Here is a 12,838-nt window from a genome sequence, read left to right on the forward strand (position 1 = left end):
GTCCAGGCCTGGAGTCCTCAGTACAAGAAAGACAGGGAGCTGTTGGAGAGGGTCCAGAGGAGCCACAAGGATGAAGAGGGTGCTGGAGCAGCTCCCCTACGAGGACAAGCTGAGGGAGCTGGGTTTGTTCAGCCTGGAGAAGAGAAGGCTGCGGGGTGAGCTCATTGCAGCCTTCAGTACCTAAAGGGAGCCTGCAGACAGGAGGGGAGTCAACTCTTGGAAAGGGGAGATGATGGCAGGACAAGGACAAACGGTTTTAAGTAGAGGGAGGGAAGATTGAGGTTGGATATCAGGCGGAAGATTTTCACGGAGAGAGTGGTGAGGTGCTGGAACAGCTGCCCAGAGGGGCTGTGGATGCCCTGTCCTGGGAGGTGTTCAAGGCCTGGCTGGATGGGGCCCTGGGCAGCCTGGTCTGGTGTTAAATGTGGACGTTGGTGGCCCTGCATATGGCAGGGAGGTTGGAGCTTGATGACCCTTGAGGCCCCTTCCAACCCAGGCCATTCAGTGATTCTGTGGTTCTAAACAATTTACGAAGGAGATTCATGTGCAGACAGTATAGGCGCAGATTTTATTTTCCCAGATCTACCGCCATCACAAAGGGCAGTCACTGAACATGAGGGGTGATAACGATGCAGGCCCAGCCTGGTGCCCAAATACACGCAGCCCTGCACTGTGAGGTCACCGACCAAGGGGCTGTGACAGCAGCGGGAGATGGCTGTGAGCTCAGGGAGCCTCCCTGCAGAAAGCGGGGCGCAGCAGAGCCCAGCATCACTCGTGCCTGGACTCCGGTCGAGCGCAGCAGCGAGACTTGGAGGCGCGGACGAGAGTTTGTTTGGGCCGTGCTGCGGGGCTGCCGGCAGCAGTTCCTGGTGCTCAGCCCGCGGCATCGCCAGCGTTCCCCCGGCCCTGCCCGGCTCGGGCAGCCGGGGCCCCGCGGGGTGCGCTCGCAGCAGCGGAGGTGAGCGGGGCGGGGACGCGGCCCCGGGGCGGGCGGCGGGGAGCGGGGCCGGGGCTTTGCGCGGAGGGACCGGGGCGTCGCCGCCGCCGCCCCCGGGACGGCGAGTGACCGCGGCCTCTTCTCTTTTGCAGCTGCTGACGGCTCCGGCCCGCTGCAGCCACCGAGGGGAGCGGCTTTCCCAGCTCGGCTCTCCCCGGCCCACCGCACACCCGGCGCCATGGAGCTGCCCTCGGACTGGACCTGCCCCGTCTGCGGGCAGAACCGGGACGACGCAGCCTACGTGACGCCCTGCCTGCACCAGCTCTGCTTGGGCTGTGCGCTGCGGTGGGCAAAGCAGCAGCCTACCTGTGCTGTCTGCAAGAACAGCATCGAGGCCATGCGGTACTCGGTGCAATCGGAGGACGATTACCTCGAGTGCCCCATCCCGCAGCCTGCAGAGCCCTCCGAGGACGAGCAGGAGGAGGAGCAGGGCTCTGCAGAGCCGCAGCTCGAGGCTCCCGAGCCCGACTTCCCAGCCGAGGTCTGGGCGGACTTCTTCCGAGGGGATCCGGGAGACCTCGAACCACTGCTCCGGTGGCTCCAGCAGGAGCTCGAGAGATTAACCAGTGCACCGTGGTGGGATGTGCTTACAAGACGGAACACTATCATGGGCTACCTGTGCATACATGGACTCGATGAGGAGGCCTTGTTCACTGTGCTGCAGCCACTCACAGAAAACTTCACCAGGGGATTTATGAGGGAACTCATCGACACCGTGACGGCCCTGTACGGCCCAGAGCTCCGCCGGCGGCAGGACAGCCGGGCTGCCCGTGAAGCAGGAGGGCAGGACGGCCCCGCGGCCACCCCCAGCCCCGCCACCTCCCAGCAGGAGCCTCCCGCCTCCGGCCCGGGCCGCTCCGCCAGCCCCGCGGGCCCTGGCGCCGAGCGGCTCCCCGGCGTCCCTCACGGGGGGCCCGAGCCCCGACCCGCCGCCCCCGTGTCCCCGCAGGAGCCGCAGGAGCAGCCGGGGCAGGCGGCGGCAGCGGGCCCCTCCGCCCAGGGCACGGACCGCTCGCCTGGGGGGCCCCGACGCCCCCCGAAGAGGAGGGCCAGCAGCTGCCCCCCGGATTTGCCCCCGTCCCCCAAGAGGCGGCGCTAGGCCGCCATCCACTGCGGTGCTGAGCACGGCTTGGCGTTGGCAGACCAACAGCGATCTTGGTATAATTTTAGAGACAGTTAAACAACGACAAATTTTTCTTATTACTGTCCTCAGTACCATACATTCGTCAGAAAGGGATTTTAATAGGAAAAAATGCTAACACACATTACGAAAAAAATCCAGGCCCTTCTAAACATTCCCTATGCAGCAATCACACGTGGTGCTTCATGTCTCACAGCTATCTCAAGTTTTCTGGAAAACTCAGCACAAAGTCCAGACAGGCTGTTTAAGTGCACACTGCGTATTGATGCAGTGTGAGCTGCACCCACTCCTACAGGCTGACTACTGGGGGAGACAGGAGGAACAACACAGCTGTTTCTGCTTCATTTAAGTCTCTCTTTTAACAACCTGCACAGATGTCTTTCCTAGGCAAACGCAGGGGAGAAGATACTGGAATTGCCAATTATAGAACACTTAAGTAACCCTAAACAGGCGGAGTCACGTAAACAGCATAATCTTTCCCCTGGAAAATTCCAGTTGCATCTTAATTAAGGCCGACAACGCCGGAAGGTAAACTAATGTTATACCAAAGTAATGTAGTGTCCTGCCCTGTGTTCCGGCCCAAGTTGTCAGTTAGGATAAATACCAAGAGCATTAAGGCCACTGTACTTCACAATCAGAAATAGCTTTACAGCAGTTTTCAAAGGATGTAAAACTCACTGAATGGTGACCAAATATAAACGAAGATTAATTCTAGCAAAACCTTCACAATTACAGGCCGTGGGGACAATAAATATGTGATCAGTGGTGCAAGAAGGTTAATGAAAGGAATGACTGCTGGAAAGAAAAAGACTTCTGAAAATGCGTGCTGTCACATCAGAGATGGATTAGATACAGAAAACCAATACAAAAGCAGAGAAAAGTGTCACTGCTAGAAATTAATCAAACAACGTGTGCTGATTTTTCTAATGCGGCGGGTAAAGCTGACTTTGAGACTCCAGGCACACTGAAGAGTGGCCTTTCCAACCTACTAAACCCACAGCAGGTTGCTCCACAAGTCTAACAGCTTCAGAGCAACTCAGTGCTATAAACAGCAGCTGAACCCCAGCAAGCAGCGCTGTCTTCTGGCCCCAGGAACAGCAGGTTGGTGAGGAAGGCACCCATCTCCATCTCCTCTGCACACACAACATGCAGCCAGTTCCAAGTAAGGAAGGTCAGAGCAGGCACTGGCTGCACCTCTGTCTGTGCCATGGAGAGCAAGAGCTGCAAGGGAGAGCATGGAAGGGGTGTGAATTCACCAGCCAGCGAGGAGTTGGCAGGGTTTTGTCCCTTTTAAAGAGAACTATTAAACTTTAAGCCTTGCAACACAAGAAAATAAGCACTGTCTCTGATGTTATCTTCTGCTGGAAATTACTGGTTTCTCTGATCATTCCTAATGGAGCATGAAATTATCATGGGATTTTGATACTTTCTTCCTGTCAGCCTCAGTACCCCATGCGAGGGCAGCTCTAGGTCCAGCCTTGGCCCTCTGCCACAGCACGGATGGGCTCCTCTCACTCCAGGCCAGTTTTCAGGCAGCCACACTCACTCACATACCGGTCAGAGCAGGCCCCAGCTTCCTGGCATCACCAGGTCCTACAAAGCAGTGCCTAGCTGCTATTTTAAGGCTCCAGTTGACTCAGCGTTGGACATTAAAGCTATCGCTGATGTACCAGGCAGCTTGGCACCACACTGCAGGGGAAGTCAAGGCCGCAGAACAAAGAGCGGATGAGATTGAAGCCTACAGTTTCACCTCTGCAGCAGGTGTCAGCCACACAAAGCTGACAAACTGTAACATCCCAGCTGGGCAGAACACAGTGTGGAAGAACCAGCGCAGCAGAAGGCAGCCCTATACCACATTACTGGCTGTGCATGTACACATTCTTCTACAGCAACACGCAAGAGAAACAAAATCACAGATCAGGGAAACCGAGCAATTCCTATGCCTGCTCTGACGTGCAAACAGGCTAGAGAAACATCTTCCTTGCAGTTTAAGTCAGGCACAACACTCATCCTGGCACCCCAATTTTTGCCCTAGAACAGCATCATAGCATCTCTGTTTTTTTCAGAAGGACGGGGCTAAAAAGCAACAAAGGGTATGGGCCCAAACAGCTGTGTTTCAGGAACAACTCCCTAAGAAGTATGTACATTTTTTAAAAAGTATTGCTTGGAAACGGCGTTGCCATGTACAGGCTGTGCTCAAGTAGTTTAATTGATGATGGGAAGACAGCAAGTGCTGCAAACGCTGACTGCAGCTCTGCTTCTGTCCTGCACTGCTCTGAAGGACAGAGCATTACCTGAATTACCTAAGGAAAACTTAGGGAGATAAGTGCAGCTCTCTGCTCTGAAATCTAGCCAGAACAGCAGCACACAAGGCATCACACACATGGAGTCAGCACAGTGGCAAGCCAGGCTTTTTTTTGTTTTGTTTTAATAGAGGCATTTAATTTTTTTTTTCCCATGAATGCCAGCTTGAGGCTAACAGAGATCAAAGCACATGAAGCAGTGAGTCAGAAGGATGCTTCTGAAGTTGTCCCTGACACACACCACAGTTCTGATGTACTAGAGCCCTAACACTGTGTCAAGATTGCAGATCTGGCACCCAGCAGCCTGCAAAGGAAGAAGGAAATGACAGCTGCATTTGGTTGCCTCTAGCCCAGCTACCAGTTAAGGAACCACAATTATTAATTGCCACCACTTTTCTCCTCCCCTTCTACCAGCAGGTAATTCAGCTGGCAAATGAAACACATTTCAGAGGAAAAAAGGAACCTTAGAGAAAAATCAGTTTGTGCCGATGGGGAGGCAGGGACACAGCTGAGGTGAACACAGAACAGCTGCAGGCTGAACCTAGGGTACCTCTTGACCAGTGGGATGGCACTGAAAACATAGGACAGAAATAGGAACAAGAGGTGATACTAACTCAAGTGTGAAAGGACATGGAACTGTAACAAACTCACAGGCATCTCTCTGCTATGCTGCTCAGCAAGCATTTCTTGGTATTTCAGTGAGGTGCATAAGCTCTTAGATGTACAGTAGCTGCAAGCAGCTCCTTAGCAAGGCTGTAGCTCCCAAGGACTCAGCAGTAAAGCTGTGCGCAGCAAATACTCATTTACAGGCCTGCAACCTGCCTTAAAAGATGCCTTGTGGACAGCTCTAAGGACATATCAAGTCTGTGCCTAACGCGGCATGTTATAACACACAGCACCTGCAAAGCTCCCACCTATGCTGACGTGCAGGATGCTAGCAGTTACCTTGGCAAGAGGCCCAGATCTCACTCTTCAAGGGAAAGCTCTCCCTTTCTTCCTGATCAGACAGAGATGGCCAGGGATGGATTATTTCTCAGAACACATTAAGGATGACCACTATCAGCCATGATTATTTTTTCCCAGCCATGATGGAGCTCACATGATGTATGAAAGTAACTCAGACTGCCCTTTCCACTCAAAGACAAGCTCTTTGATATTCAGAAGTTTAAGCCCCATCCTGACAGCTTTCCTTCCAACAATTCACCATAGCCCACAGGCCGTGGCACCCTTCAGGCCAGCTCTGTGACTGGCTCTGCCAGATCATGGGCAGCTATCATCTCCAAGTAACTCTCCAATCCCTTCTTCCCCCAGCTCTGGAAAACATTAGTGACATTCTCATTAAAATAAAGTACACGATTTCTAAGCAAATCAAAGTGCGCTTGGATACAGGTAGAGGTAAATTAATTCTATGGATGCATTTAACATCACCTTCAGACAACCCCAAAGCACAAGTCACACCGCTCATGAAGACAGCAGCATCATACCTGATCACATCTGGTTCTGTGCCCTCGTTCTTGTAAGATGCCTGAAGTTGCTTCTGTCGTGTGAGAAGGTCATCCACCAAGTTCTGCCTCCTGTCTCCCTCCAGCTGGGTGCTAATCGACTCGGTTAAGGAGCACATTTCAAAGCACTGAAAATCTTAAAAGTTGAGTATAAAATAAAACCTGCTATACGTTCTTAAAATAAATCAGATCTCCTGATCAAGAAAATAACAAGAGCAACTGTAGCTGTAAGAAAGGCTGTAGCACCTAACAGAAGAATGGGCCAGGTCCCTCAATGACCTACTTTCATTCAGAACACTTCAACAACCATACATTTCAAAGACTAGGATTCACACAGTGACTGCAGAGTGATCTCCTGGTCATCATCTCAATGCAACCAGTAAAACCCAGAGGCTCTTTACTGCCAAGTTACAAATTCTACCTCCACCATAATTCTCCTGTCAGTTACTACTCAGAAGTGCTCTGCAGCAGATTGGCTCTGTAACACTGGCAGCACACAGCAGCGTGCTCAGGGAAGGGTTAGCCCTATCCTGTTGTGATTGAAACTGGGCAGACTCCAAAAGAACAGAGCTCTGAGGTCAGTAGGGCACAGCACATCTTATTTGCCAGGAGCTGAGGCTCATACACAACCCAGGTGAGCAGCTCCCCACTAAATCATCAGTAAAACACCAACAGTTTTCTTCAAGCAGTTGTTTCCATTTGCAGTTCATCAATGGGACACCCTGAGAGCGACTGGGACGGAAGGAAAACAATTTGTTCAGCATGTCTGAAACAGAAGATGCCCAAAGCTCTGCAGTTCTGACAGGTGACACATTTATTTTAATTCATCTTAGAGACATTCCAAAGGACTGCTACCTGTCTTCCAAGCACTGCTGCACAGATGATGCAATAGCCATGCTGATTTCTGTACGTTATCTGCCACAGCAGTAGCATTCATTTGCCCTGAAGCACTCCCTTGATGTGAAAGTTTTACCCAGGGCCATAGCTCAGCATTCAGAGGCCTCACGCTTTGAAAGGATTTCTTCTACAGTAAGCTTGAAATTAAACATCCATCCATTCAATCACTAGACACACCTCTGGGGGGGATGGATGTGCTTCCAAATCCCTACACCTCACCACGTAACAAGAAGAGCAAATCCAAGCCAGGCCACGGGGCAGCGCTGCTATAAAAGAAGCCTGGGATTCGTAAGATATATTTTAAGGCATATCAACAATGTTTTGCAGATGCTTTGCTCCTTCTGCCAATGCACGTTGGGGCTGGCACTTCCCTGCCCACAGCCCAAACATGGCTTCACCCCTCCAGGACTAAAGTCAGCCAACACCAAAGCCAAGAGAAAATAACAGCAGAGTGGGTTCTCTGCTAGGTGGGTGAACGTGGCTCATGAGAGAGCTGTGCCATCAGCAGCTGCCTGCAATGATTCAGAGCAACCGAGCCAGCCCTGTGCCTGCTACACCAGAGGTGCCCAGGCTCTCAACCCTTTCCATAATGCAGCTGCCATAAAAATATTACCCATCATCACTGACAAAATTCAAGTGAAAAAAAACTGTCCCAAAATTAAACAAGAAAAAAGAGCCTCCTTGCAATTACAGCATGTTTTCAGACCCTCTCCTACAACACAGCAAGAGCAATGAGATGCTGTTTGTGCAGATACATCTGGTGCGTTGACACAGCCCGGAGCAGGGAGTCCTTCAGCTGATCAATCTTCTCTTTGAGATTCTGCAGTGACGATCTGATAATCACATTGAGCTGCAGGGAAAGAAAGAGATTCTTTGTCTGAACTGTATTTGTATCACATTAAATGCTATTGCATGCAGGTAACAATGCATTTACTTTCAGCTACACTGGTGGGAAGGACCCTATACTGAACCAGCCCACCTCAAAGCCCCAAAGAGAACACCACAGCTAATTATTTTAGATGCTTACAACACAAGATAAGTAGAACTAGTTTCACAAGCACTTCTCATGCATTGATGAGAGCTTTCTTTCAAGTCTTTCTAAACAGATTCCTTTATATGGGCAAAGTATTTCAGCACATTTTAATATTTTCCAGCTCATTTTCCAGTCCTTTCCTCTGATCTCCAACACAAATAAAGGCGCCAGCTCCTGCTGCCACTGGGTTTCTTTCCCAGCTCCCACGAGGGAGGGAAGCTGACTACAGGTTCAGATATTCCCTCCGCTGAGTTCTTCCAGACTTTCAGGATCCCACAGACATTCAGCTTCCCCCAGTGCCACCTCTCAGCACCATCTATGACACCTGCCCATCTCCCTGCCCAAGGCTGGGGTGCATCTGTTCCTACTAGAAGTGCAGTTAAGCTGTTTGCATTTTTCCCTGCTCTGAGCAAGCTGAGATTTCTGGGAACCCTCCTCCTCTTTTCTCCACTCCTTCCCAGCATTGTCTTGGGCAATGCCTACAGAGAAAGGCATCAGCACAGCAATGGAGCAGCTCGAGCAAAAGCCCTGGACTCCATTAGAACACTCAGTGGCTCGGGCTCACTGGGACTTGCTCTCCACCATCTCCAAACAGAGACAAAATGCACAGCCACACTGGTGCACTTTGAGAGTGCACAACCCGACAGCTACAAAACCCACACTCAAACACAGCCAGGCACTAATGCAGCATTCCCAAAGCCACAATGGGGCATGAGTGCTTTCAAGAAATTCAGTGTGCAGCATACCCTTTAGCTCTGCAATATGCTAGTGAAACATCTTTTCATTTCACATCTTCATTTCCTGCACTCATATGCAGTTGGAGAATGCTGCATTTAATGAGCACAACAAAAGTATATGCGTCCAAGAATGCCATCCAGCACACAGATTGCTGCTACTCTGGCTAGAAACTGTGCTACAAATGATTCCATAGAATGGCCAGGGTTGGAAGGGGCCTCAAGGATGATGAATCTACAACCCCCTGCCACAGGCAGGGCCACCACCTCCACATTTAATACCAGACCAGGTTGCCCAGGGCCCCATCCAACCTGGCCTTGAACACCTCTAGGGATGGGACATCCACAGCCTCTCTGGGCAGCCTGATTCCACTTCCATTAAAGATACAAAAAAAGAAAAAGAAAAGAAGTTTTGAGATCAGCTCAACTGAGCAGAGGTCACAGATCCAGATCGTAAGAGCTGCCTTGGAATCATTCCATACAGGTTTCTCTTCCCCTTTTCAAATTTTATGCTTGATGTCTACTTAGCAATTAGCAACGGGGCTTTTTTTAGCCATGCTAATGGCAAAACAGGATAAAAATAAGAGCTTGGTCACGTTCTCCCTGCCAGGCAAATGCTGCACACGCTTTCACGCTGTAGAAGCACTCAGCTGTCATGGAATGCAGCACTGCTCAGCCGTGAATTTCTCGACGTGCGTTTCTGTTATGAAAACAACCCCTCATTGTGGGACACTTGTTTGCAGTTGAACCAAACACGGCCAAATATTCACCTTTAACTGCTAATGGATTAAGTGAAACTGCACTCGGAAAACACCGGGCATGGAAGGAATGATGTTGTGAAGAAATAAGCGTAATGTTTCCACAACACAGAATCCGGAGGAGCTGCGCTACCAGAAAGGCTTCAAGCAGCACCAACACAACTTGTGTGTGCTTTTTTTTGTTGTTTTCCTGGAACATCACAGACCACAACGACTCAAACCAAAGAACTTTGTCCTCTATAAACACAGCACAATTAAGCAGCACTCTTACTGCCAGCCTCCTACTGCTCCAGCACAGCAGTTTAAACACAGAAACGCCTTCCTTTTGAAAATAGAGTTCAATCGTCACCGTCAGGCGTTGCAGCTGGAGAAAACACCCAAAGCCTCTTTTCAATTCATGCCAAATTCGAGTCCCTCGACAGAAGCACCGATCGTTGCGCAAAGTCCACGCAGCGTTCCTCAAAGCAACGCTTCAATGCTTCAAAGAAATCATTTCCAAAACGCGACTCTGTGGCAACAGCTGGCAGCACAGAGGCCATCTCCTCCTATTACAGCTCCGCCAGAAAGAAGGGCCCCCAGGCCGAGCCGGGCCCCGCGCCGTACCTTGGCCGAGCTCTCCCCGTTGCGCCGGTGCCGGCTGCGCTCCTGGATCCGCTCGGCCACCTCCTGGGCCAGCTGGCAGGCGGCGTCGTACTGCGAGAGCCTGAGGGACGGGAGGGGGAACGGCGTCAGCGCAGCGGGGCCTGGAACCGCCGCCAGATAAAACCCGGAGCCTCGGCCCAAAATCTCGGCCCCACAGCCCGAGCCCGCTCCCAGCCCCCCACAGCCCAGCCCAGCCCAGCCCCCGCCCCAGCCGGCCCTCACCAGGGGTCCGGAGCCATCACAGTCACCCGGAAGTGCCGCTACCTCCCGGAAGTGCCGCTACCGCCCGGAAGTGGCCGCGTCTCCTCTGTGTCACGTGACGAAGGCGGCTGCCGAGGCTCAATCCACGCCGGCGCGAGCGTCCCGTGCGAGGGGGCGGGGGTGGAGGGGGGGCGTAAAAGTGCGCGCAGGCGCATAGCGCTCTGCTGCCGAGGTGCGCGACGAAGCGGTGTGCGCTTTATGGTGTAAGATGCGCAGTGCACAGATAGCATGGTGCACGGCACGTGGGGCGCAGTGCAGAAGTGCAAAGGTACGCAGGTGCACAGTGTGCGGTGCAGAGTTGCACAGCGGCCAAGTGCGGTGTGGGGTACGGATGTGCGGGGCGCGCAGCACAGAACTGAGCCGTGCAGAGTTGCAGATGGCAGAGCTGGGTGCTGCGTCGTGCAGTGGCGTGTGTTGTAAATGCACGAAGGTCCATGAGTGCAGAGATGCACAGTATAAGGCACAGAAGTCCACAGCTGTAAGGGCGTAAGCTGAGCAGGTGCACAGCTTAAAGGTGCTGAGTGTGTGGCACACGGCGCAGTGTGCACAGAGCGAGGCTGTGGATGTGCACAGGGACGTGGTGCAGAAGTGCACAGCACAGGGTGCACGGTGCACAGCACAGTCATTCGCAGCCCTGGCAGTAGGAGGGCTGAATGCCATATGCACTGCAGTGGTACCAACCCCCATCCCCTGTCCTTGGCTGCCTCCTCCAGGGGTGACGTCCCCGTGGCACGGGATCCCCGTGGCTGGATGTTGTCAGCACGTGGGCATTGCTATTGCAATGGTGTTACTATGGCTGTGGGATAAAAGGCACCGCAGCCCCAGGGTGCCCAATGCCAGGCATGGGGACAGCAGTGGGGAACGGCCAGGGCAGAGGAGGGGTGAGGATACCCCGGTGTGCCCAGGCTGTGGGACCCCAGGCCATGTGGCAGAGCAATGGGGAGGAGTGGGCAGTGACATAGGCTTGAGGGTGAGGCCATATGCTTCTTCCCCATCTTCCAGGGGGCAGAGATTTGCTGTCATTGAATTTTGTTCCACAGAAAAGTCCCCAGGAGCAGGCAGGGTGTGATGCTGGGAAGCTGTGACGCTGCCTTGTTGACACTGTCAATATTTGGGTTGCAGATGGCTGCTGAGGGCCCTGCAGTAAAACCATTGACTCCAGGACTTAGAGCAGCCCTCTTCCAATTCACGTGGGCACTGGGGCTCACTGTCCCATTTGCCACCATCTTATGACGCACATCACTGCCGATACGAGCAGGTGCCCTAAAAGTAGTGACAGCATGATAGGGATGTTTTATTGGCCTCGTTATATGGGATTATTGCTGCATTTAGCTCAGTATGACACACCTCGCATCACAACCATGGACACAGCAGGTCCTGCTATGGGCATCCTGACCCCCCCACCCCAACCTGACCCCCAGCACCAGGCTGACAGTGCCTGGGTGCAGGCAGCTGCATCAAACATTGATGCTCCAGCTGTGCAGCTCAGCCGGAGGCAGCACAGCACACTCACTACATATTTAATTTTTTTCTCCATTAAAAACTCGTGGAACAGCAAGTCATCTTGCGTGGTGCCCAACTCGCTCCCATCTCACATCCTGAGATTTCTGAAGGAAGAAGATTCTGTGCCTTAAAAGAATCCTGCTGTTAAGTGTTGCCTGAGTGATGGATCCTCGCCGTGTGCTCCTTTCAGCTGCAATGGGGCTCCTCCTCAAACTCAGCTCTTATGCCCATGAGTGCAACACAGTTTGTAATCCTGCAAAGCACTTTGAGGCAGAATCAATCAGCAGCAACAGTTTCAAATGGGAGAGGATGGAAATGCTGAAGTATAGAAACATGCCTGGAACTGTGGAATTTTGGGGCTCCACGGAGCAGCTGCTGAGCTGGGAGGTCCAGCAGGGGATGCTTGAATGCACTTTGCCATCCCTTCACCATTCTTTACCCAGGACAGTGCAGAGGTGCCCCATCCCATCCATGGAGGTGCCCCAGGCTGTGGATGGGCCCTGGACAGCCTGAGCTGGAGGGAAGCAGTCCACGGAGGAGGTGGGGGGGCTGTGAGGACCTTCCAACCCAACCATGCAGTGGGGTCTCAGGTTTTGATTTGTCCCCAGATGCCCCCAGTGCTTTCACCCACTGATGCTCCCCAGTGCTGCATGTGGCACTGCCCAGCCGAGTGCAGTGTGCTGCCAGAAGGGCATCGTTTTGTCCTCACAGCTCCAACCCCTCTCAGCAGCTGGCTCCCAGCCCTCACCGTTCACATGCTCCAATTTCTCACCCCCTGAGACCCGCACCATCCAGCAGGAAGCGGTTCCCAAACCATTTACCATGTTTATGCTTTCTCCGCTCAAGGACGGTCCTCCCTCATTCCCTCACCCACCTCCCTGCCCAGGACTGAACAGGAAATAAAGGTTATCCTTGGGGAGAAAAACAAACCATGCGGCTCAACAGCCGTGTTGTTTTGATACCTATCTCATCCCCTCCCCAGCCTCGGCGCACCGCTGGGCACAAAGGGGTGACCGAGGCGTGGGAGCTGCTCCACCCCTCGTGCTATTTACACCAAACACGTGCCC

At 52.7% G+C, this 12,838-nt stretch overlaps 2 protein-coding genes across 9 annotated transcripts in view; one reads left to right on the forward strand and one right to left on the reverse strand.

Annotated features, from left to right (window-relative positions):
* STX8 (syntaxin 8) overlaps positions 1-10,359 on the reverse strand; it is a 78,848-nt gene extending 68,489 nt beyond the window's left edge. For 6 of the 8 annotated variants that reach the window (XM_085240405.1, XM_085240402.1, XM_085240404.1 and 3 more), the window contains exons 1-4: positions 10,230-10,359; positions 9,969-10,068; positions 7,581-7,690; positions 5,926-6,036 (exon numbers count right to left, since the gene is read on the reverse strand). In XM_085240405.1, coding sequence (XP_085096531.1) covers positions 5,926-6,036; positions 7,581-7,690; positions 9,969-10,068; positions 10,230-10,246 — 338 coding nt within the window. In that variant the 5' untranslated portion in view covers positions 10,247-10,359. The remainder of the gene's footprint in view (positions 1-5,925; positions 6,037-7,580; positions 7,691-9,968; positions 10,069-10,229) is intronic. The other 2 variants (XM_010721235.4, XM_085240401.1) reach the window with 2 other exon arrangements.
* LOC146543058 (uncharacterized) lies at positions 526-2,787 on the forward strand. The gene is made up of 2 exons (XM_085240399.1): positions 526-958; positions 1,090-2,787. Exons 1-2 carry the CDS (start codon positions 712-714, stop codon positions 2,094-2,096), a joined length of 1,254 nt encoding a protein of 417 aa, XP_085096525.1. The 5' UTR covers positions 526-711; the 3' UTR covers positions 2,097-2,787.
* Positions 10,360-12,838: the final 2,479 nt, after the last annotated feature.

The sequence above is a fragment of the Meleagris gallopavo genome, chromosome 20, assembly GCF_905368555.1.
Source record: "Meleagris gallopavo chromosome 20, MGAL_WU_HG_1.1, whole genome shotgun sequence".
Classification (NCBI taxonomy): domain Eukaryota; kingdom Metazoa; phylum Chordata; class Aves; order Galliformes; family Phasianidae; genus Meleagris; species Meleagris gallopavo.